Here is a 26,989-nt window from a genome sequence, read left to right as displayed (position 1 = left end):
TCCAAGTCACATGACTCGAGTCCACACCTCTGCCAGGGCATAGCCGCTGCTGCTGCTGCTGTTGCTGCTGCACAGTGGAGCAACGTGCCTGTCCCCACATCGGGCGGGGAGGTAAATAGGAATTCGGAGCGAGGGGGATGATATTCTTATGTTTTTTCGGTAAAGTCACGTAGGTAAAAAATGTAAATTAATAAAAGTAAAATAAAATAAAAATACAGCTGTACTTGATACAGCTGTCGTGGCTGTGACGGTTCCACCTGAAGACGGAGGCTTGTGTTGCTTCCGAAACGTCGTGATTTTTTATTTTGTTTTATTTTACTTTCATTAATTACATTTTTTACCTACGTGACTTTACCGAAAGAACCTAAGAATATGAATCCTTGCAGTCACGAAAGCTTCAAATCTAGAAGAGGGGGATGATCACACAGAAGTCACGTGGTGCGCTGGAGGCTTGAGCTCATGTCGATGGAGAGTTGTTGACTGTTAAGGAAGGTGAGTCAACTTGGGCAAGATGTGTGAGACTGGTGACAGAATGAGCAGACAAAAAGCATGACTCGGAAGCGATCTCCACGGAAGGAGCGAGAAGCATTGTGGCATCGCAGGGCCGTGAGCATTGGCGATGGCATGAGGAGGCATTCATCCAGAATTGGATAACGTCATGGGTGTTGATGACAACAAGGATTACACGCTTTGTACGCTATTCTGTGTCAATTGTCAATGGCAGATATTATTCTAAAACGCTGTACGATATTTAAAACATATACCGTATTTCAATATTACTTTATATATAGTTATTTATTATCACCGTATTTCAATAATTATCCATTCAGCATGAATGAAAAAGTGTAATTGTATAGTTGACGGGTAAGTGCTCAAACATGAGACCCTGCCAGTGTGACAGTGCTAACTCAAATGTGTCGCGAGTGGAGAGCTTACAATCAAATTTCGATTTAAAGCTTTCGTGACTGCAGGGATTCATATTCTTGGTTCTTTCAGTAAAGTCACGTAGAAGGGAAATAATACAATAATACAAATATAAAACAATAAAATTCTCACGACATTTCGGCCACAACACAAGCAGCCGTCCTCAGGTGAAGAAACAGAGCTGTCGGAAAGACATTGGAGCGCGGTCTTTCTGACAGCTCTGTTTCTACACCTGAGGACGGCTGCTTGTGTTGTGGCCGAAACGTCGTGAGAATTTTATTAAATTATGTTCATTTTTATTATTTTATTATTTCCCTTCTACGTGACTTTACCGAAAGAACCAAGAAAAGCTGACAGTCAGTTCATTGGATTTACAGTGAAAACTCTTATTTATTCCCATTGCCATGTATTATTTTCAATAATATTTACGTACTCGGAGCAACGTTTGTGTTACCGTCCGATACTCTAATACTGTATATATGTAATGTAGTAACTCCACGGGAGACGACTTCACGGGTAACACACTCTTTATTTTATCAAACTTGGTTACAGGTGACTAACACCTACTTTGTATCTCGGGTGACAAACACCCACTTCGCTACTTGGCGACTAACGCCCACTGAGTTACTCGGATGACCAACATCCACTTAGTACTCGGGTGACAAACACCCACTTAGCTACTTGGCGACTAACGCCCACTGAGCTACTCGGATGACCAACATCCACTTAGCTACTCGGCGACTAACGCCACTGAGCTACTCGGATGACCAACATCCACTTAGCTACTCGGCGACTAACGCCACTGAGCTACTCGGCTTCACTAGGTCTTCAGCTCCGTCTTCGGGTCTTCAACTGGGTAACTCTCCCCGAGTGCTCTCGCGCGTCCCCCTTTATACCCCACCTGCGGACGTCGCTGCGAGCACCCACTTATTCGACCAATCGCCGGGTGCTGGCTACGATCCTCTTTTCCCACATCTCATCGTGCCTCACCACTCACTCCGCGCCGCCCCGTGATCCATCACTGTCACAGTCGGCGCACGTCAATACCACCACTACATATATATAAACACGGTTTTAAACCACCTCAACAAAATAAATACATATTTCGCTGATATGTGTGTGATTTTAAAACGTAAAATTAAATGAGCCTTAACCCTTACTAGAATGTTATAAGAAAAAACACAAACAATAAATATAACTGCGTCCTGAGTAGATTTACCAGCACACAAGGATGTGCATTGCGTGTGCAAAAGCTCCCAGCCTTGTGCAAACCACCAACTCAACAGAACTGCATATGCGGACATTTGCCACTTTCAAATTTAGACGACCAACTCAAATAACGAGTTGGCAAAGTGTGACCTCCAACTAATGTTACGAACGTGATGGATCATCTCCCATAATTTACAGATTTGAATTATGACGTCCTAAATGCTATGTATTCCTCAAGATACAAAGGACATAATTGCTTTCTTGTTTGTTTACGAATATACTGAAGCGTTTAGAGATGGACGCACCCAGTAAAACACGCAACGTTGAGTCAATTTGACTGCAGCAGGCAGGATGAGTAATTTCTCGGACTGCCCAATGGAGAATTCGTTGAGACCTGACGTTGCATGTTTACTCAGCGCAAGTTTCTCTCGACCGATTCAAACAAACGCGGGCACGAGTTACTGTCACATTTTCTAACACCGTTACCAACAACGGCGTTTCCATTCGGCAGTGCGAGCCGTGACCCATCTCTCTTCTTCTTCTTATTAGCCGAGTCTCCTTGTAATTCAAACAAGCTCATTGTTGTTCACGAGCAGTCGCGGTGGGTCGAGACTTACAGTCGCGAACTCATTGTCCATCGAAGCCAGCAGCAGCACCACCTGCAGCCTAATGATCAAATCCCAAATTTCTATTCCCCGTTTCTCATATTCCCCATGTCTATTCACTATTTTGTCATATTCCACATTTTTCCTTTTGCTATATAGGTATGTCTCCGATACGCTCATTCTAGTCCTAATGTCAATATTTCCTATTTATTTCCCCCATTTCTCCTATTCCCTATTTCTATTCCAAACACGTTCGCTGCGTCATAAATAGGCACTCATGAGACGCGAATTAACCACAGAGATCTGCGTATTCTGTTTGCATGTAGAGTAAGATTCCTGTGAGTACTCGCTCAACTTTCCAATTCACTTTTAACGGAATGCACCCCGCTTTTCAATACTGCTGCTTCAAATCACGGGCCATTCATTCGTCAGTGGGAATGTGTGTTTGCGAGCACCTATTATTCAGGCGATGATTCCACGGTGCATGGGCGGGTTCCATGCAAATCTTGTCATACTTTATTTAAAACACAAACCGTAGTGATTGTTTTAACAGCAACAGAAAAAATACGCGAAGCTGCTGCTGATGATACGTGAGCGGAATGAATGGCGTTCAAATGTATTTTCCTAACAGTGTTCAGAGGCGGGACGGCTGATGAACCGCTTTGAGAATGGGCGTGCAGTCAAACGGGCTTCAGCATCGGACGCGCACCGATGTTCATGGGCACACACGCAGGTGTGTGACACTGTTAGCACATTAAATATAACGCACTCGTTAACACAGTAGACAATTGCCCTCAAGCTAATCAATCAGACTTAAATGCTTGCCTGTAATATGGCTCAGCTATAAATGGTAGTGCGATTTCTGTACGCGTATACATTGTATGAATATGCATATATATACATATTGGATAATATGTATAAATGACGTCACGCGAATTTGGACAATTTTTTACCCCCCCCCCCCTCGCCCCACGGCGTCACAAAAAGTCAGACCCCCCCTCAAATATGACGTCACAAAGCTCTGCCCCCCCCCAAAAAATAAAACATGCTTCAAATCGCTTTAAACAATTGTCACTGTAGTGCGTATTTAATGTGGCGCTGCACTCTGATGTTGTAGGAGAACACATTTATTAAACAGCCTATTTAATTAAGTAGAACGTGTTGTCTATATTGATTTAAAGTTGTGCACTTTGATGTGACGTCACATTTCTCACCCCCCCCCCCCTCGTCACACATCGTCACAAATGTCTGACCCCCCCCCCCCACTAGGTGCGTGACGTCATTTATGGACGGTCCCTAATAAACAGGCTAAACTGTCGTCCTTCACTCTGCATTCAGAGTATGTGTTTTACTCCGTAACCCTGTCGGAATTCCGGACCAATGCTGCCCGGGTAAATTCTGGACCGGTTATTGACTTCCTAAGTCCCATCAGTCGAGCGGTGCCTGTTACCTTCGTTACGTTACCGGTGACTTTGGTGACGCATGCACAATGAAGATGCGCGACCGTTTCGAAGGGTGGGCGATTCGAAGGGCAGAGATGATGAGAACGCGATGGTGGACTGCATTGAACACCTCGAAGGGGAAAACGGTGGCGAGATGCTGAGTGACTCACGTGGGCGAGCAGACAAGGGGAGGGGAGCGCTCGGTCGTTTGGTCGTGAGAAGAGACGAAGAAGACGCAACGAGGGGGGGGGGGCTACGGAGATGCCGGCGAGTGGAGGGGCGACTCGCAAGTGCTGAAGGCCGGAACGATACGCGAGGGGGTGTGGGTGGCCAGCACCACGCCCGACCGAATTTTGTCTCCCCCAGTGATGACTATTTTTACACACACCTCACTGGGTACTCATTTGAGGCTGAGTCTACCTAAGAGAGGGGCCATGACCAGTTGAGATAATCGTCACTGGTGCTGGCCGTGAGCGGGAATCGAACTCTGATCGCCGGGTTCGTAGCGCGGCGCGCTAACCACTGCGCCACCGCTCCCCACGCACAAATACACACGCACAGTGACTCGCACAGCCACTCACAGTCACGCACACACACACACACCCACAGTCACACACGCACAGTCACGCACGCACAGTCACGCACGCGCAGTCACGCACACGCAGTCACACACACGCAGTCACACACACGCAGTCACACACACGCAGTCACACACACGCAGTCACACACACACGCAGTCACACACACACGCAGTCACACACACACGCAGTCACACACACACGCAGTCACACACACACGCAGTCACACACACACGCAGTCACACACACACGCAGTCACACACACACGCAGTCACACACACGCACAGTCACACACACGCACAGTCACACACACGCACAGTCACGCACGCACACAGTCACGCACGCACACAGTCACGCACGCACACAGTCACGCACGCACAGTCACGCACGCACAGTCACACGCACAGTCACACGCACAGTCACACGCACAGTCACACGCACAGTCACACACACGCACAGTCACACACACGCACAGTCACACACACACACAGGCAGGCGCACACACAGGCAGGCGCACACACAGTCACACACACAGTCACACACACAGTCACACACACAGTCACACACACAGTCACACAAAGATAAAGATCCCCCGTATAGCCTTAACAGACTGTAGGGGCAAGTGCTGTTAGCGAGCACCTATGAAGGCCGGAACAGTACACGAAGGGGTGGGTGGCCAGCACCACGCCCGACCGCCTTTGTCTCCCCAGTGGCGATGTTTACACACCGCACCAGGTACTCATTTCAGGCTGAGTCGACCTAGGAGAGGCCCAGGACCGGTTCAGATAATCGTCACTGGTGTTGGCCGTGAGCGGGAATCGAACCCGTGTCTCTGGGTTCATAGCGCAGCGCGCTAACCGCTACACTACCGCTCCCCATACACAGACACACACACACACAGTCACACACACACACACAATCACACACACAGTCACACATACAGTCACACACACAGTCACACACACACACAGTCACACACACACACACACAATCACACACACAGTCACACATACAGTCACACACACAGTCACACACACAGTCACACACACACACACACAATCACACACACAGTCACACATACAGTCACACACACAGTCACACAGACAGTCACACACACACAGTCACACAACAACAACAACAACAACCGCCATTCGCCACTAAGTGGCGGTGACGTCACCACGACGCTTGTGCCAGTCACACACACAGTCACACACATACACAGTCACACACACACAATCACACACACGTGCACAGTCACACACACACAGTCACGCATACAGTTACTCTCACACACACACAGTCACACACACAGTCACACACACAGTCACACACACAGTCACACACACACAGTCACACACACACGTGCACAGTCACACACACACACAGTCACACACAGTCACACACACACACAGTCACACACACACAGTCACACACACACACAGTCACACACACACACACAGTCACACACACACAGTCACACACACACAGTCACACACACACAGTCACGCACACAGTCACGTGCACAGTCACGCACTCGCCTGCACTCGCGCCTCGGTGAGCTCCGTGCGCAGGGCGAGCTGCTCGCGCGCGTACACGTCGGGGTAGTGCGTCTTCTGGAAGATCTTCTCCAGCTCCTCCAGCTGGAAGCTCGTGAAGGTGGTGCGGTTCCGTCTCTTCTTGCCCTTCCCTCCTCCTCCTCCTCCCCCCGCTCCTCCTCCTCCTCCCCCTGCTCCTCCACCGCCGATCTCTCCACCAGCTCCGGCCTTGATGTCCACCGAGTCGGGGCTACCCTCGCCCTTGTTGCTGCCGTGCTGCTGCTGCTGTTGCTGCTGCTGCTGCTGGTGGTGATGGTGCTGGTTTTGGTGGTTGTGGTGTTGGTGGTGGTGATGGTGGTGGTGATGGTGATGAGGAGGAGGAGGAGGTTCGGACGAGTCGTGGTCCCGTAGGGACGACACGGCCGCCTGCTTGAGGCTGAGGTAGTGTTCCATCTTGAGAGCCGGCATGCAGTAGCGGAGCGCACTCAGCGGAGAGCTGCCGTCTGGTCGGGGAGGGTGGTGGGTGCCGAGCGCAGGGAACGAGGAGGGAGACAGAGAGACGACGATGATGATGATGATGATGGAGCAACGGATACGAGACGGCGGATTGGCGAGGATGGAGACGCGGACGGACGGGGAAAGAGAAACATCAGAGGGAGACACGGAGGCGTGGAGGATGGAACGTGAAGGGAGATGCAGCAATGAGAGACAACCAGGGGGCACATGAAGGCAGGTGAGACGGACGGAGGATGGAGACCAGGGTGACAGATAGTCGACGGGAGACGAGGAGAGACGGGGAGACGTTGGAGTCAGAATTGTAACACAAATCACGGAAGCACAGGAAGATGTAAATGATCATCGTGCTCTCTCACAATCGGAGTCGTTTCCAAACACAACCATTCATAGCGATGATCGCAACCACAAGGTACTAATTTCAGCCGAAGGTTACTGAGACAGTGGCGGCAATTCCACGTTCCTATACCGAGGGCGAGTCGGTCAATGGTGTTGACTTCCCATGAGGTGGTTATTATTGTGTCGCCCGTAGAAGACTGATGGGCTGAGTTAGCCCTCGACTGACTCTAAAAATCGTAAGATTCTCATCATATGTCGAGTCCACTTAGAACTAACCCTGTATTTTTATCCGGGAAAGCCATGGTGAGTTGCAAGACCGGTGATTCAAGTTGGGTTCCCAACCCACGGCACTGACATCAGTGTCGCGTGGTATCTGAACCGATCCAAGGTCATCCTCCACCCTCACCAACACGCACTCACCAGCGTGGTGAAGTGTGGTCTAGCCAACCCCATTTGCGCGGAAGCGAAATCACTCCAAATAGACACACACAGAGGGCCGGATTCAGATTGTGTAGGCCGCTGGGCTACATGTACTGTGAGGCCACCAGTAATGTTTTCAAAAGGAAAACAAAGTTAAAGAAAAAAATAAATTTATTTTTCCAAGGCTCACAACAAATCGAAATTCAGCGTTCACGAATGAAATAACTTTTCACTTCATCTCTGGAAGGCCCTCCAGGTGGGGGAGGTCCCCGTGCCTTAATCCAGGCCCTGGACACACCCATTGGAGGGCATCAGCAAGTCCGCATGAGCCACACGCAATACGTGCGGCAAAACATGCGAACAAACGGGCTGGTATACTCATGTACGCATTGTCCTCGGAGCTCATTGGCCGACACCAGAGGGCTTCTTTCATGGCCTTGTCTCAACAGTGTTAGTCCAGAGAACAACGCCAAAAAAGCGGACAGCACAAGGACTAGGCACATTCTAGATGTGAAGTTTTCGTGACTGCAAGGATCCATACTCTTTGGTTCTTTCGGTAAAGTCACGTAGGTGAAAATAATAATAGAATAAAAAGTGAAAACAACTAAATTAAATCACGACGTTTCGGGCGCAACACAAGCGCCCTCCATCAGGTGGGGACCACCACAGCGACAACAGTTGCTGAGGTATGCCAGAGAGATGGCTTTGACAAGGGTTTATATAGCTGAGGAGGATGGGGGGGGGGAAACGAGGGTACATCTTGACTTGAAGCTTTCGTGACTGCAGGAATTCAAGCAAGAAGATGAATTCATACTCTTTGGGTCTTTCGGTAAAGTTTCACGTAGATAGAAATTTAAAAAAAAATCGTCTTCGGGTGAAAAAATGCAGCAGGCGAACTGCTGAGGCCGGAGAAATATGAGCTGCCTCAGCAGTTCCACGACTATGCACATATCGAGGCATGCAAAACTCGGGTTTGAGCAGACACGGTACATCTATGGGACCCTTTATCCCGCTATCATATTGATACCGGCAAAAACCGTCTCACAGTGAAATCACTACTATTGTGTATAATACACCTATACATATATATCTCGACTGTATATGTGAGCAAGCATTGTACATTACGTACGATGTAACACCCATGCGTGTGGTGCAATCGTACGCAGGGCATGTGAAGTGTTCATTGTCAAGGCGAAACCTCGTCAGAGGATGAGTGTTTAAAGCACCCGACCATGGAAGCAAGGGCAATGGACCCCAAAAGATGTGTGTTTGATACATTTAACGTTGTGCATGGAATATCTTGAACAGCCTTTGAAAACCACATGTTCCATCTCGAGGGATTATTCCAGAGAAGATATTTCAGTTATTAAATGCCTATTTGGTAATACCAACTGCACCTATATACTCTCGAACGGTCGTCGATTAAGGAATATTAACGAGCTGTCATTCGAGTGGTTGGGCACGTAATTGCAACGCAAACATAATAATCACGGCGCCTCTCGCGGGAGTCATGGACGTGTTGTGTGTTTATTGTTGTTACCTTCGCCAACATTTGGGAGAAAGCCATCATTAGCCTTGCCGCTTCACCTCCTCAACGTAGCCATTATTAGCCACGCCATCGCCTCCTTCCTTCTAAAACAATATTCCTCAATTGCTGCACAAGCGACGTTCCACTCCAAAAGGGGTCTGCATTATCATCCCACAATAAGGGTTGAAGGTATTCTCCTTGGATTTGTAAATGTACTGCATAATAGATGCGATAGCATTATATCCTGACTACAAATATCCCGTATCAACGACTAAAAAGGTTTAAAATTTTGATTTAAAGCTTTCGTGACTGCTGGGATTCATATTATTGGTTCTTTCGGTAAAGTCACGTAGAAGGGAAATAATTAAATCTAAAAAAATATATGTTTTTATTTCCCTTCGGTAAAGTCACGTAGAAGGGAAGTAATTAAGTAATAAATGTATTTTTTTATTTCCTTTCTACGTGACTTTACCGAAAGAACCAAGAATACGACTAAAAAGGTGTATGGGAAAAATATGAAACGTCAATTGAATAACAGCAAAGGTGAAAAATTGCATGCATAATCATCAACGTATTAGCAACAAATGCTTAGAAACTGGCAAGCTCGAATCTAAATCTATAGCAGTCAAACAAGCTTGCAGCTGGGATACAGCTGCAGGACAACTTCTACACAATTCCGGCACGTCGCCTGATGAAGCTGGTTGCAATCACCAGCGAAACGTCGTTAACTCAAACTGCGCAATCACGTCGGTTTGCTCTCCAACACACAAGCGGTGTGCTCAAGTAGCAACTAATTGGCACGTTTGTGTTCACATGACAAACATTACTCATTGGCTGTGTCGGGTGGAGGTGGCGTTAACGACACATTTATATATGTACGCTATGTAACCCACGCAATGCATTATGGGATACGGCGCTTGTAGGCGAGAGGGTGGTGGGTTCCCCGCTACATTAACCAGACACCGCGCGACATTCGCGTTTTCATTTGATAACTAATATCTTTAGAAATGATTTTTGAATTTAGTTTGATGTCCCCCCCCCCTCCCCTCCCGCATCTCCGATTAGCACGTTTGGCTATTTACGGTGCGAAATAAGTTCAACATACATTCACAGCGAGTGTGAGCCCTGCCTTACTATATTCGGCCATCAAAACGCCGTCATTAAAATCACAAATAACCCTGTCATAGTCATCACCATCACCACCATCACCACGTGCATGGAGGCCTCCGCAGGCTGCCCTCGTCTCACGAACCTGCGATGTAGCTAACGATCCGCCCGGCACTCGCACACGAGCTGATGTCCATCGCTCCGTCTCCCCGCGTGGAGTGTCTCTCTCGTACGCGTTTCACGAGCACCGTTTGGTTTTTGTAAAACCGCGTGCCGCCGCGCTTAGAGGACTTGGCTCACAAATGTGCAGAAAGTTATAAGTTCAACCCCCGGTGGAGAGTCGGGTCAGCAGGCAGCCCGTAATCCTTCTGGGTTCGATAAAACAAGTACCACTTTACGGGTAATCATATGTAAGTACCGGCACCCGCCATGAGAATGTGGAATTGTCACCGCGAGTTGGAGGCTACCAACGGAGATGTCAGTCGCTTCATATGCTCGTTAGAGCGGGGAAACAGGTCGACATTAACTTAGTTTCGTTTTAGTTTAGTCTAACTTCGTGCTGCATGCATACACGAGATACGTTAACTGTTGCTTGACTTGACTTATTTGAAACTACTATTTTTATTTCACCAGGTAAGGCCCGCTGAATTGTACATCATTGCTCTTTTTCAGAAGCGACCTGGCCACAAATGATAGCCCGATGCAATTACTCATCGTGTGGAAATGTGTAGCATCGAAATACTGTAAATTCATGTCGATTCTAAATGTGGAGGTGAAACAACGGAAGGCCCGGAGATAAATCCATGCGACCACGAGGAAGCGAGACGCGTAAACTCCAAATATAGAGCAGCAGGCATCTGGGTCAGGGTCGAACCCACGACCTCCGGTATACCAGGCGAGGTTGTTAACATCTCGCCACCGCTGCTGCATCGGCAGTGGTGCACAAGCACCGATAACAACACAGCTCAAAACGTGCGTCAACAACACCGTCGCCTTCAAAGAACAAAAAAATATACTGTATACTAAATTCGCGGACAGCATGTTAGCTTTTGATATAAATTAATTAATATTGCATTGGAATACCTTTTGATTGTTGAAGTGTTTGTCGAGTATAGTGTAGATAATGGTGCAACTATTCATCTGCCTATTTAAAAACTGGCCAGCACAAAATAAGTTTTTCAAGTTAATTATCATCAGGCGGTAAGTGCACTCTCCAACCCTTATAAACTCCACCTCTCTGGCCTCAAGAGTTCACGTGTTATGAAGAAGGGGAATTTCCCAAAACGTCACCTACTATATATATACATGCTGTTTTCTTCTTAGGCCAGAGTCTCGTTAACCCCAACGCATTGCTTATATATATTTATTGAGTCGACTATTTCCTATTTCGAGGCTAGTGCGGTGCATTACCACTGTCAGGCAAAAACGTAAAAATAAACACGAAATCCGACAAAACGCTGATTGGTTCCGTGGGGTGGACGGTCTCAGATCGTCCTGACTTAGTCCCCCCCCCCTCCCCCGATCTGCCAGCCCTGGCGTGTCACCTCCGAATCCCAAGCCTGGGGGTGTATAGTTCTGAGTTGCCAGCACGAGCCTTGCACATGCATGGAAGATTATCTGCGGGCGTGTACATCGGATCACTTGCTCGTGACAACACAATCACAATGTGTCTCTTCTTGGTTCTTTCGGTCATTCAGACTCTGTCTTCTCGACAGACCTGTTCTTCACCTGAGGACAGCTGCTTGCGTTGTGGCCGAAACGTCGTGAGAATTATTTTATTATGTTTTATTTTATTATTTCCCTTCTACGTGACTTTACCGAAAGAACCAAGAAGATGAATCCCTGCAGTCACGAAAGCTTTAAATCGAAAAATACAATCACAATGAATACCCATACAACACTGGGTTCTCACTGGCAGTCTGTAGCAGGGCATATAGCTCGCTGATTGCGCTATAATAATTGTGCAATTGCCCGGTGGTAGTCCTGTGGACAGACTGCCCCCACCCCCGTCATGGTAATGTGGAATTTGATCAAGTTCGCCACGGTCAGAATTGTGTAATGCGGAGCGCGTGCATGCGAGACACACTGTGTGCATGAGGTCGTGTTCCGACCCGTTTGATCGCGAGTGACTGAAGCCGAGTCCTAAGTTCGGTGTTCTAGAAGTGCTCCTAGAACGCTGCTGACATCTGAGACTAATTGAGTGGAGTCTATGCTTGTTACGATAATAATATGAAAACCCTGGATGTGTATTGGTTTCACTCACAGGGCAGGCAGGGACAGCCCACAGTTCTACGCGTATTTCATTATGGAGCCAAGCGCTTCTTCTAAATGTAATAATTCTATTTTTTGTTACGTGGAAAGAAGGATATAACAATTAGATAGTGTCTGCTCATTTGTGTTGATATCCTGAGTGTATCGCTGTATAATTGTGTGCCGAACATAGACACTAAATCGTGGTGCTTTCCTGGAAGATCGGCTGTCCAACAGCGTTGATTCAATCTTGATTTGAAGCTTTCGTGACTGCAGGAATCCATAGTCTTTGGTTCTTTCGGTAAAGTCACGTCGGTAGAAATACGTGACTTTACCGAAAGAACCAAAGAGTATAGCGTTGATTCAAGCAAGCCCGACGCTGCTGATGAGACACTGTGTGTCGAAACTGGTCCAGAGTTTGTTCGTCTTGACACAATGTTGCTGACATGTTGCATTCCCAGAAGGCCGTGCAGCTGATGGTTTGTGTAAAACAATATTTGATAATTTTATGTGAAGAGACGGATACCAGACGCATTATCTGCTCGCTTATTTAATTTCATATTTACGATCGCCTTCATCGGTAAACCAATACTGTAGTAAGTTTCCTAACGTTACGTGTGAATCTTCAGCCGATAGAAAGCGATTCGATACGGATTACGAATACATTTCACACAGACGTGAATTCAACGTTTACATAACCAAACATATTTTTCTCTATTTAACAAATTTTGAATGCAATGTGCCAACAACATTTTATAATTTTCTTTTCAATAAAAGTGAGTAATCCGCTTTCATGATTGAATGGTGTATCCGTTACCCACTAGATAATTATAAGCTAAGCTATTCATACGCGTGTTTCAAAACTGATGATTAGAAAACATTTCTACATTTTTATTATCATCAGTGCAATCGCCAACACTTGCTCACTTTATCTCTCCAGTGTCTTTGTGTGCCATGAAGAAGGGTCATTGCCAAAAACGGCGATGATTATGTTTTATTTTTATGCAGTTATTGACGATTTTTTTTAGTTTGTTTTGATTAATTAATATATCCATATGCAGTATCTAATCTTGTCGGTACACAGATACGTAACTCGTTTATCCCTGCATGCCACCATAACAATCTCGAGATATATATATTGAGATATATTTATATATCGCTCGTCATTTGAGATTTTCATTCCACTCTACTGACGTCAGTGCCATATTTCTTTGCAACGAATTGTGTGCATGTGTGTGTGCGTGCGTGTGTACGTGTGTGTACGTGCGTGTGTGTGTACGTGCATGTGTGCATGTGTGTACGTGTGTGTGTACGTGTGGGTGTACGTGCGTGTATACGTGTGTGTACGTGTGTGTACGTGCATGTGTGCGTTTGTGTGTACGTGCGTGTGCATGTATGTGTAAGTGTGTGTGTATGTGTGTGTGTGCATGTGTGTGTACGTGTGAGTGAGCGGTAGTGCTGCGGTAAGCGCGCTGCGCTACGAACCCGGCGACCCGAGTTTCGATTCCCACTCACGGCCAACACCAGCGACGATTATCTGAATCGGACCTGGGACTCCCCTAGGTCAACTCAGCCTCAAATGAGTACCTGGTGCGATGCGTAAACATCGCCACTGGGGAAACAAAGGCGGCCGGGCGTGATGCTGGCCATCGACCTCCTCGTGTGCCGTGCCGGCCTTCAATGGTCCTCACGAACACCACTTGCCCCAACAGTCCATTAAGGCTATACAGGGGATCTTTGTCTTTGTGTAATTGCAAATATGGCGTAGACAAGCAATGGTTTTGTCGACTCGTATAACATAATCCGCATATCCAGGTCTTAATTTCCCACTCCATTTTTTTCGGAACGCTGCTAGGCTCGTTTGGAGTAAGACATTATCGGCATAAGGCACTCCCACTAGGATACAAGGTATAATGTTTATCCATAATGTTTATGAAAGTTTTTTTTTTTTGCCACCAGAACAACATCGAGCGAGATGGATGTGGTGGATCCTGGATGGCTTCCGACATAATTCCCGCAGCAGCGTTCCGCACTATTCCGGCCGAAATGAAGCACCGGTCGTAACGTCGTAGCTACTTAATTCGGCAACTTGTGATCTCTGTGGCCAAGCGATAGCTAAATTGCTTAAGCGAATTAATTAGTGTTCAACGGCTCATCCCAGCGGCTTGGAATAAAGCCAAACAAGCAGACCTCCCGATAGCATTCGCGTTGGCGTTATGGGACATTCAGTAACGCGGCACGCATGGATTCTCGCGATTCGGTGCGCGTGGAAATAGTTTGAAATGAGTACCCGCTGCGACGTGTAAACGTGTGCGTGCGATGAACTTCTTCCGCACCGTACGTAGCCAACGGTGCTAAGCGCGATCGCCACTCGCGAGACAAAGGCGGCCGGGCGTGTGGTGGTGCCGGCCCACCAACCCCCTCGTGTGCCTTCCCGGCCTTCATCGGTGCTCGCAATCAGCACTTGCCCCAACAGTCTATAAGGGCTATACGGGGGATCTTTGTCTTTGTGTAATATATACATAGTGCGGCAATCGTTGCGCGGACTCGTGTAACATAATTTATATTAAATCCATGAATCCGGATTCGCATGCAAGCTTGCGTCATTGTTTTTACTGCCACGCCAGGAGATCGAATGGACCCGTCGACCTCTGGATCGCAAGACCAGTGTAGTACAGCTCCCGGTGTGAATTAAACGCGACTCAAAAATATAACTACATTAAATTATGTGTTTGAAGTTGTACGCTGCGTTTATCTTGTAATACGGTGTGGAATGGAATATTTGCCCGGCTTGGAGCCGATGCGGCGATGGAAGTCAGAGGACTGAACCGTGAACTTTCACAGAGCTAGACCCACGCGTGTTCTATCTGTGCTGTAAATGCTATGGCATATTCCGCTATATAAAATACTAATTTGCAATGGCTATAAAATGTTTTATTGAGATGTACAATGCCTTGGCAATATTTACGCTTTTATAATGCATGTAATGTTCAAATTAAACGGACTGTGTTACATTTTACAATCCGTCATTTGCCTTGTTGGTATGTGTTAGATCACTCTGCGCTGAACTTGTACCTGTATCTTCCTGAGAGATCTTGCCTATACCGCAGGGCAGTTTACCAGCATTGTTGAAAGCAAGGCATTGCTCTGCTGATGAGACGCAGAACGTCAAAACCGGTCCCGAGTTTGCTTGTCCTGAATCAATGCTGCTGAAATGATGCACTCCCAGTAGGCTGTGGGGCTCGTTGTGTTAAAAAAAAACATCTACTTTATATTTTCATGTGGAGAGACAGATATTGTCTGCGTATCGATTGTATTATTTTTTACGATTGATCTAATTTGACTAGTCAACATAGCAGCACTTCGTTTCTCACTTCATATTTTTTCCTGCTCGCTGTTAGACCGGATTAAGCACGTGACAAGTCTCCACGTCCATAGCCAGAGATGTATCACTGGATGCGGTGTGCCGTGCTGAAATTAAACCCTCTCTATTCTAGCGCTTAATAGAGTTAATCGATGTAGATATTAAACGTTGAAAACGCTGCGGCCAACGTGCGACGAGACTGCGGTTACCCAGAAAGAGAATCACGGAGCGTTTAATTTGATTAATTTGCGGAGACTTCAATGCCCGATTCACAAACACGAGGGAGGAGGAGGCATCGTTATGATCACCACCAGCACCACCACAGCGATTCACTCCACCCCGCTACTCCCGATGCAATCTTCTGACCCGACCGTCACGTCTACAGCAGCCACACGAAGAGCAACGTGCAGCGAATAGTGTTCGCTAATTAAGACGTTAAATGCGTATCGCATCTTAAATTGTAAAGGGGCACAAACAGTATTCGCAGCGTGTTCTCTAAACGCTGTTAATCGCTTTCGCTTCGTGTCGTCCAAAGAAATTAATTTGATCAGAATGCACGCACAAAATCGACATATACATAGGTTAACGTGTCCCCGGTCTATGATGACCAACTTTACGCGTGCATTCGTCTGCACGGGCAATACGCGTATTGCTCTATAGCCGCTGTGACTTCTGAAAATGTGAACGCGTCTCCATAGAGAATAATACTCGTAATAACAACACATTAGTCATGCCGTGTACGAATATATAAAGACAAAGATTCCCCGTATAGCCTGAGCCGACTTTTCGGGCAAGTGCTGCTATGGTACTGCACACGAGGGAGTGGGTGACCAGCACCACGCCCGGCCACCTTTGTCTTCCTAGGGGAGACCCAGGAACAATTCACGTCATCGTCACTGGTGTTGGCCCTCAGCGGGAATCGAACCAGGGTTGCTGGTTTCGTGGCGCTGCGCGCTAACGGCGACACGACCGCTCCACACATACACACACATTTATGCGTGATTTGAACAAGCCTGTTCTTAATCCTTTATCACACTTGTAAACACACACTGGAAAATAATTGTCAAATATATATATGCACGCAACATGCTCGACTGGCACTGAGGCCGAGCCAGTGGTGGAAATTCCGCATTCCTATCGCGTCGCAATATAAGAAGACAACTGCCGATTTACCACAAATATGAACTAGTTTTGTCTAACTTTGAGGAATGATCGGCTAAGTTGCTATGCATAAGGTCCTTATAACAAGCTTTGCGTCTTGCCAGTCTAGGTAGTATCAACATTTTTGGTCATTACAATTATTGTCACGAAGTCTACTTCGCTTGCAAAAATAACAATAATAATTTAATATGAATAACCTTGCATCGGCAATGGTGTACAATCATAACAACATCCACCCTTCATCAACAACACTGCGTTGAATTTCGATTTAAAGCTTTCGTGACTGCAGGGATTCATCTTCTTGGTTCTTTCGGTAAAGTCACGTAGAAGGGAAATAATAAAATAATAAAAATGAAACATAATAATACAATTCTCACGACGTTTCGGCCACAACGCAAGCAGGTCTGTCGGAAAGACAGACCTGCTTCACCTGAGGACGGCTGCTTGCGTTGTGGCCGAAACGTCGTGAGAATTGTATTTTATTATGTTTAATTTTTATTATTTTATTATTTCCCTTCTACGTGACTTTACCGAAAGAACCAAGAAGATGAACACTGCGTTGCAATACATAACACACATATCATAGGCCGCTAACGTTTCAGGCAATGGGCCTCTTTCAGCGCAAGAGATACTGATTGTGTATATATATAGTTGGAGGATCGTACCTCGCGGTATCGTGTCGGATATAAACAGAGATCGTGGAATTCTACAGATTCACAAACACGACAGCTTCTACGGAGACCCACGTCGTGATTTGGCAGACACTGGGCGAGTGGCCGGCAAACTCCCACGCGGCTCAGAAGCAGCGCGCGCCTGCGGCTCGGGGCCTCTGGAGACCAGGGTTGGTGGATCACTTGGGGATTATTGAACCTTTTCAGCCCCCCCCCCCCCAGAACACTTTGGCTGGCCATCGAACAAAGACGGCCACCGCATCGCGCGCTTTCAAATGCGCTTCCGCAGCCGTCTGGAACGCGCTCTTCCTTCCCACATCAGAAAGCCACCGGAGAGATATGGACATTTAAATCGAGACTGAAAACCAATTTCTTTAGAACTGCTTCTGGTGTTTAGTTTGTTGCCCTTGCCCGCACCTTCGATTAGCGCGGTTGGCGACGTAGGGTGCGAAAGAAGTTCAACACACCCATATACACCATCGCACGCCCACGAGTGTGGGTGGGTGTTCTGCGGGTACTGCAATTTCCTCCCCCACGAAGCATTAATTCGCCTTGAATGTAAAGAAGCTTCGCCAAACAGCGTCACAACATCAGCACCAGTCGGCAGAAAAGCCTCGAGATTCATCGACGCTTTCCTGGACAAACAGCTCACGCTGTTGAACGCAGACGAACATGTACGCATCACGTTTTTGTCCGCGGACCTTCCTCATTCTGTTGACATCGGTGGACCCCCCCCACCCCCCGATCGTTAAGCTCAAGGGAAGATGCAACTCAATGAACACGCAGGCCGTATTGTGTAGACTCGGCACCAAGGCGCCGTGTCCCGGGTTCTGTGACAAGTGTAAAGCGTCAATCACGAGAAGCAGAAGGAAGACGCTGAAGTCACGGTCAAGCACGCCTCGATAGCTCTGCGTTGTCGTGATGGGCCCTACATTGAAGCGTCTGGCTGTGTGGCTTCACCTGACGGCGGATGAATACAGTGGACTTACATTTATCAATATCGCTGTGGCTTTGAAAGTAAAAACATATATATATTTGTTTCATCTGATGACGATTTTGCGATCGAAATTTCATGATATTTTTTTCTTTTTCTATCTACGTGGCTTTACCGAAAGACCCAAAGAATAAAATATATATAGGCGACGTTTAAGACAATGACCCTGATTTAAAGCGCATAAATGGACCATCGTGCGAAAGTTCGTATAGAGATTGTCGTGTTAAATGTGCTTCTGCACCACTGCCGACGCAGGAGCAGCATCACCACATTGAGCGTCAACTCGCACGCTTCCAAAAAAGCGAAACTATTTAAAACTAAACTCTATATATATTTATTTTTACCGGGTAAGGTCCACTTGAGCTTAATAGCTCTTCTTTCAGGAGCGACCTCACAGCCATCACGATGATAGCCCCGCGAAGTGACTTGTCACGCGGGAACGTCGAGAAGCCAAATGCTGTGAACGCGCGTTATTTGTAAACGTGGAGGGAAAAACCACGGGGAGAGAGAGAGACGCAAACTCCAAATACGCAGGCATCAGGGTCGGGATCGGACCCACGACCACCTGCATACCAGGCGAGCGAGTTAACATCTGGCCATAGTCGCGTTCTTTAGCTTGGAACGCACAGCCCATGGCGTGTAGCGCCAAGACGAGAGCTGTTACAATTATCACAAATTAAAATGAATGCATAAAAACGCACGTTGCTACGCTTGACCCGAGCTATGAATGTTTTCGTGTTTCCATTATCCCTGCACTTCTACAGTTTTGTTTATCTTATTTTAATTAATTTGAACCTATCTACATGACTTTACCGAAAGACGCAAACAACATTGTACAAATTATTTGTCGAAGAAGGCCCATTTCCTGTAGAAAGACCATTGCCCGAAACGTCGCCTATTTGTTTTTCACTTTAAGTCCACAGCGTTATTGACGAATGCGCTGAGATGAGTCATCGTTGTACACAAGGCGTGAGTGTTGGTTGACATATCGGAGGCTGAGTTACTGACGGGGAGAGTTGCGTCGTCGGTGCCTGGCTGCTCGGGCTCATTCGTAACGAAGGTCGCCTACCCCGCATCTCCTGCCCCCCCCCTTCCATCTTTCACTCAGCACACAAATCCCCCGTGTTGACTTAACAGACTGTTGGGGACAAGTGCTGTTATGAGCATCTATGAAGGCCGAAATGGCGCACGACGGAGGCGATGTAGGCCAACACCACAGTCAGCCCATCACCCGTTCAGATATCCTTCACCGATGTTGGCCGTGAGCCGGTATCGAACTCGGGCGGGTCGCATGGAGCAGTAGCGCAGTGCCCTAATCGCTGCGCCACCGCTCCCCACGCGATCACGAGGGGGCCCTCTGCAGGGGCGGTGAGCGAGGTATTTTGGGGCCGTTTCTGAAGCGTGGATTCGATCTGCTTACATTGCCAAAACACTCGGAGAATTGAGTGTCCACACTTGCCGACGCAAGGACCATCCTCTGAACATTAATCTTGATACTCCGATGAGGCTTTCCCCATACATATTTTTCCGGAAGGGCTGATTGCAGCAGGGGTTGTCGGCGGAAGGTACTTGCACGAGAGTACAAGCGCAGGCTATCCATAATGATCATACAAATCGTAACCTATATTCCTGTAATCCTATAAATTGGTTGAAAACATGTTTTAGATGGATTGATTGACAAATGAGGCGAGATTGATGTTATTGGATGCCACAAGCATTTCCCGTGACAGCGTTCAGCAGTATTCAGGATGAAAGTAAGCACTGATTTTAGCAATGAGCAATCTACACTGTAGCCGCATCTATTGTTACCAGTGTATGCGGGAATAGTTGATTAATGATCGGTGTTTGTTTGTGTATGTATGTGTTTGCGTTTGTTTGTAATGTACGTATATCTACGTATGGAAAGTAGTGATTAAGTAGTTAACGCATTACGCTACAAACCAGGCCACCTGAGTTCGATTCCCATGACGAACATCTTTTACAAGTGATAAATGAACCCGTCCTGGGCCTCCAGTATACGTGTGGTTGTGTACGTCTGTGCAAATGTGAGTGCGTGTGTGTGTGTGTGTGCTCGTACCGGTCTTCACAGGTGCTCGCTAACAGCACTTACTCCGAAAGTATGTTAAGGCTACATGGGGGAATCTCTGTCTCTTCATAGGTGCTCGCTAACAGTGCCTGCCCAAAATGTTTGTAACGTCTAAACGGGAGCATCTTTGTCTTCGTCTGTTGGAGTCGTGGAACGGTGGTTCGTAACCTGCTACGATCCTGGCAAACTTGGGTTCGATTTCTGCACGGCCACGGACGAACATTCGTTTCAAGTTATATCTGAACCTACCCCTGGACCTTCCTTGGTCAGCTCAGTCTTAAATGTCCACCCGACACCCTGTCGTACCGAATCACAACCGGTTGAGTTATCGCTCGCCACTAACGATGTTAAAGCCGTGATCGGAAATCGAACTCGCATAGAGCGCAGCGCTAACTGCAGCCTACATGCACACAATTAACGATTGCGATGAATATTATACTAACATTACATGGAGATTACGTGACGAATGTGTTGTATTCATCGGAGTGTCAGGCAGGGAGATAGGGCGCCACAGATGTTAACTACCTCGCCTGGTATACAGGAGGTTGTGGATTCGATCCCGACCCTGACGCCTGCTGCTGTATATTTGGAGTTTGTATGTCTCTCCTCCGGTGGTCGCGTGGATTTTTCTCCGGGTCTCCCGGTTTTTTTTCCCCCCTCCACATTTAGAAACACGCGTTATTGAAAGTATTTGGCTGCTATAAAAAAAAATCCGCATGATAACCCACTTCGTTGAGCTATCATTTGTGGCCAGGTCGCTTCTGAATACGAGCTATATAGCTCAGTGGGCCTTACCTGGTAAAATAAAAAAAAACATAGTTTAAATTGTTGTACGCATAACAGTATCGGAAGACGTGATTTCGCACTCGCGATCCACAATCAGCGCAACTTTTGTTTGACAACTTCCCATGGCCTGGTGCTGTGTTTACACACAACGATGCTTAATTTCAGTCGGAAGCTATTATTTTAACACATCACATCCATCTCGCCTCACTCTACTCCCACGACACTACGGTGTGGCATAGTATTGTAGCACTATCGGGCACAATGATGTAGAATTATGATGGATAGCCGTACTCTAGTGGAAGTGCCTTACGCTAAAAAAGCCCAAATCCAAGCCAGTCAAGCAGCGTCCCGCAACATAGCGAGTGATAAATGAAGTCCTGTGCCTATATATACTTATTCTGTACATTGCATATGTGTGTACATATGCTGTCATGTACAGACACATAGCCAAAGATCCACCGTATATCCTTAAACGATTACTGGGGCAAGTGCTGTTAGCGAGCACCTATAAAAGCCGCCACGGCACCAGGTCAGAATGAACAGACAACTGGGAGACACAGAGACACGGAGACACACCAACACAGAGACACACACGGACACACAGACACGAATACAGCCACAGAGACACACACAAAGACACACAGACACAGAGACACACACACAAAGACACATGAACACACAGACACGAATACAGACACACAGACACGGAGAGACACACTTTACCGTGTATTTTGCACTCGGAAATGGTACATGCATTATCCTCATGTTTGTCCTATAAAAAAAAATGCAAATTTTACATTTTACCACAACTTAAGTATAAAGGTTACTTTTTATACAATCCTCATGTAAACACCCGTATCGAATAACTGCACATGGCATATATGTGGTCAGTTGTAACAGCATTCATCCGTGTTTGTTAACTGGCGAAATAAAATAAATTCATGGATGTGTGACCCTACGACAATAATCATCATCCGCCACGATAATTCCACTGCTGGATGAAGGCCTCCCCCCAAGCCGTCACGATCTCTCACCGAGAATCGCTCCGTCTCCCCGTACGTTGGGACGTCTTACTTTCGGGCGTGTACAATTGCTGCTGCCTATTTGTCTCGCCGCTGCTGCCGCTGCTGCTGTTGTTGTTATCTCGTTATTCACGCTGAAATCCGCCTTCCACCACGAAACCATGGCGTTGTTGTAGAAGGTCTAAATGCCGTCGCGTGTGAACCTTCTACAACATCACCACCTCTCTCTCTCTCGGTTCACCTACGAAGGCGCTCGCTCGTCACCGTGGCGTGCGCGATGACCGCCGCCACCACCACCATGTGACTTTCCTTTCGTGTTGTGCGCGCTGCATTTAGCGCCACAGCGCGTGGATTTATAGCGATTATTAGTTTGCTGGTGACTTTGTGTATTTCATATCGGAATCGCCTCCAGTGCTGTTGCTGCTGGCGGCAATAAAAGTTGTTTCAAAGTCAAAGTCTCTCTCTCGCGCGCGCGTCTAGTTGAGCACGTTGCAATTGTGCAGCGCGATCCGTTCACAGATACCCCACCGCTCCACCACCGACTTGGAGTTGGAGGCGCTTTAGGTCCATCGACTCTGCCGGAGAGACGAGCGCTGCGTCGCTGGACTCCGTCCGCGAAGATCGGCGTGGGTCAACGCGCGCGTGGAAGGCGTTGATTGCAAGATACGCGCACACACACGCAGCGCGTTGTTGTCTCCGTACAATGTAACAGCCGTTCGTTTGGTGGGGTGTCTTTAAATGGATCGCGCTTCAAGCAGTCGAGGCTTGAGCGAGCAGTTGGGGCGGCGCGTGGGACATTATCTCCATGTGGCCACTGCATTTTCTCTCCCCCCCACCCCCCGCGGAAAAAATATGGTAATTATTTTAGCGACCCTGTAGAGATGATGAGCTGCATATATTATTTATCTTGTTTTGCTGTGTATTATGTCATCGTGGTAATTACTCTTTAGCTGTTATTTTATTTCTGCCCATTTATATATATATATTTGTATACATAGGTTTCTATATTCTGGCATATATACCTGTGTATATGTATACGCCCTTTGCAATAAATGTCCTTTATTTAACCGATTGGCATTCTATTGGGATTCGTAACGAGTAGGAGTCAAGATAAAGTTGGTCGACTGGAGTGTAGTAACCACACTTGTAAACAAATACTAATATATATCGACAGCCACGTAGCGTGTAGATGTGCATACACATATATAGGCAATAGAATGTACGTGTATTATATATACACGTAGATGCAGTGTGCGTACAAATGTGCAGTATGCAACAACATATTAAATAGGTGCTCACGAACAGCACTCACTGCTCCAGTCTGTTTAAAGTCATCGCAGTTGAATCTGTGCTATTTGAACATAGAAAGCTTGCACGCGTAATTTTATAGCAATACACATGTATTATATGTGCATATATATGTGTGTGTGTTTGGGGAGCGGTAGTGTAGTGGTTAGCGCGCTGCGCTACGAACCCGGCGACCCGAGTTCAATTCCTGCTCACGGTCAACACCAGTGACGATTATCTGAACCGGTCCTGGACCTCGTCCTCTAGGTCGGCTCAGCCTCAAACGAGTACCTGGTGCGATGTGTAACAACATCGCCACTAGGGAGACAAAGGCGGACGCGTCTTATAATCCGGATGATATATAATATCATGATATATAATATCATCCGGATTATAAGACGCGCTTTGTGTTTAAAAGCAAAAGCTCACGTGCGTCTTATAATCCGGTAGGCGTGTGTGATTGTGAGTGTCCGTGACCAGATTGTATAACTTTATTTATTGAGGTGCGTCTTATTTCCCAGAGCGCGTCTTATTATCCGGGGGAACCCGTAAGCCATTGAAGGGTTTCCAGTGAAATAAATACATTGATAGTGATTGTAAGAATTCTGATGTCGATGAATTATGCGTCTGTGTGTGTCTGATTTAAATATGCGTTTAAAGAAATTTGTCTAAAATAGATTACGAATGACATACACGTCACAGATTAAATTAAATTAAATACAATAAAAAATCAACACACGCGTGTTTCGTGTGCATAAAGCAGAACTTATCTTTATAAATTATTTGTTATTTATTTTTACATATATAACAACTAATTTTATGATACTGCATTGACAATGGTGCACAAGCACAAAATACAACAAGCAAAAAATTATATATATAATCGGTGACGTTTCGGGAGAAGACCCTTCTTCATGGCACATCATAAAACAAAGTGTAAATCGCAGCACATGACGCCGCAAGTGGACCGCTACAGAAACACATCTTTAAACTAAGTGACAAAACTTATTCGAGTAAAAACACAACACAAATACACGTTTCGAATACCTGGAGTAAATTCTGCTATTTGATAACGGAGACCTGTTAACGTGCACGCATCAGTGCAGTATATATAGACTGTATAGCTACAGCACAGAGGGCAATTTTAGAAACACGTAATGGATATTCGCGTACAAACAGCATCACAATTTCAGGCTAATTTTCATGAAATTTTTCATGAAAATTTTCATGAAATTTTTCATGAAAATTTCCATCGTGTAGATATAATTACAGCCAGCGTGATAGCTACTCAAAAAGCGTGTTGGATAGGGCTTATTAATGATCTAATTTATTTTAATAATGCAGCACATACCCTCGAAACGTAAAACACACGTCCGATTAGCACAGTTGACTGTGTACGGTGCGAAAAATTTCAACATCTCTAAACACGCACACGCTGGACGCACGCACACATATGTATATACATAACACAGTAAAGTAACGTAATTATCTCACAAAATGGGGAATATATAAACTAGACGGTTCGGCCACGCAGCCACAGATAGCGTTTTGTTAACTGATACAATTTAAGTTATGCAATATTGTTTAAACATTATGGTTAAGGAGTTAAATTATTACGTAGGTTCGCTTGACTGTCACAAGGAATAAAGGAAGAAATCAACGTTTCGGCCGACTGGCCTTCTTCAGGAACCACAGATGTGTAGAGGTATTAAGTATTATATACTAGGAACGGTGAGTCGGATTTGCTGGTCGGTGATGGTAGATTGGGCGAGGAATATTGTTGGTTTTAATCGGGGTTAATAACAAGTACCAGCAGGTATTCTGAAATATAATTTCTCAGCTATGTTAAAAAACAGAAATTGTTGAATTCTTAGCCTATCATCCATTCAGGCCCGATAAAACCATTACTAATTTGCCGAAAATATGCAATACAGCGCCATCAATACTTACAGTCACCCACCCATTGTCTCATCTACATACTGAAACACTCACTCGGTCACCCACTCACCGATTTACACGTCTCCTCGACTATTCAGTCACCCACCCGTTTACCAATTCACACACTCCCGACCCCACCACTCATGCACTCACCTTTTGTCCGCACTCATTCAATCATCCACTCGCCAGCCCGCTTATTCATCTGCTCACTCACCCACCCACCCAACGTATCCACTCACCCACCACTCACTCACCCACCACTCACTCACCCACTCACGTATCCACTCACCCACTCACTCACCCACGCATCCCCCTCACTCACCCTCTCTGTCGCTCATCGACATACAGCAACACTCACTCATGTGTTCACCCACTCACCGACTTACTTTACTACTCGGCAATTCAAGCACCCACTCGCTCGCCCATTCATCCATTTATCCACTCACTATCCTACTCTACGCACTCACTTTTTTACGCACCCGTTCAATCATCCACTCGCTCACTCACTCACCCATTCATTCTCCCACCCACACACTCACTTGTTTACTCACACAAGCAATCCCATCGCCCACCCACTTATTTATCCGCTCACTCACCTACCTACTTACCCATCCACTCGCTCACCTACTCGCTCACTCACTCACCCACCCACTCACCGTCCAACACGGACAACCCAGGCTTCTGTTCCCGGCTCCTGTCACAATGCAGTCCAGAACCGTAAGCACAGCTGCCTTGCTGCTGCTGCTGTTGTTGTTGTTGCTGCTGCTGCTGCTGTTGCTTGCAATTGTCCTCTGCACCTCCGCTACCTCCACCCCCTCCGCCGCCGTTGTTGCTGCAGTTGGGCTCAGGGATTGGCGCGTAGCTTGGCTGCTGTAGAGCCGGGTAGCCGGGCAGCATGTCCTCAACGTACGTTCTCCCGGCCACAGGAACGGTGAGTTTCGCGTAGAGACCCTCGGGGAAGCAGCATTCGCGCGTGGCTGGGGCGCGACGCCCCTGGAGAGAAAATCCAAACTCTGTGCCTTCCATGGTCGGCATGTTCCAATGCGCCACTGCTACCACCAGAAACTACCACCACTGCTACATACAGCGCTTGCAATAGCACGCGTGCCTGTCTGTGTGTGTAAAATGCGCGCTGGCCGCTGTGTACGCCTATGGACGTACGGGGGTCTATGTGTAAGATGCGCGTGTGTGCTGCTAATCACTACCACCTCCGCGTTGCGCAGTGCCGGC

At 46.9% G+C, this 26,989-nt stretch overlaps 1 protein-coding gene across 1 annotated transcript in view; it reads right to left on the bottom strand.

The window, feature by feature from the left end:
* The window catches only part of ALX1 (ALX homeobox 1), a 67,156-nt gene extending 40,371 nt beyond the window's left edge, over positions 1 to 26,785 (bottom strand). Inside the window, exons 1-3 of the mRNA XM_078597248.1 lie at positions 26,566 to 26,785; positions 6,714 to 6,796; positions 6,297 to 6,521 (exon numbers count right to left, since the gene is read on the bottom strand). Of these exons, the coding sequence (XP_078453374.1) occupies positions 6,297 to 6,521; positions 6,714 to 6,796; positions 26,566 to 26,785 (528 nt within the window). The remainder of the gene's footprint in view (positions 1 to 6,296; positions 6,522 to 6,713; positions 6,797 to 26,565) is intronic.
* Between the last annotated feature and the right edge of the window lie 204 nt (positions 26,786 to 26,989).

Source organism: Lampetra planeri, chromosome 8 (genome assembly GCF_965212315.1).
Source record: "Lampetra planeri chromosome 8, kcLamPlan1.2.h2, whole genome shotgun sequence".
In the NCBI taxonomy this organism is placed as follows: domain Eukaryota; kingdom Metazoa; phylum Chordata; class Hyperoartia; order Petromyzontiformes; family Petromyzontidae; genus Lampetra; species Lampetra planeri.
The sequence above is the reverse complement of the archived record's forward strand: the minus strand, read 5'-3'. Positions and strand labels throughout refer to the sequence as shown.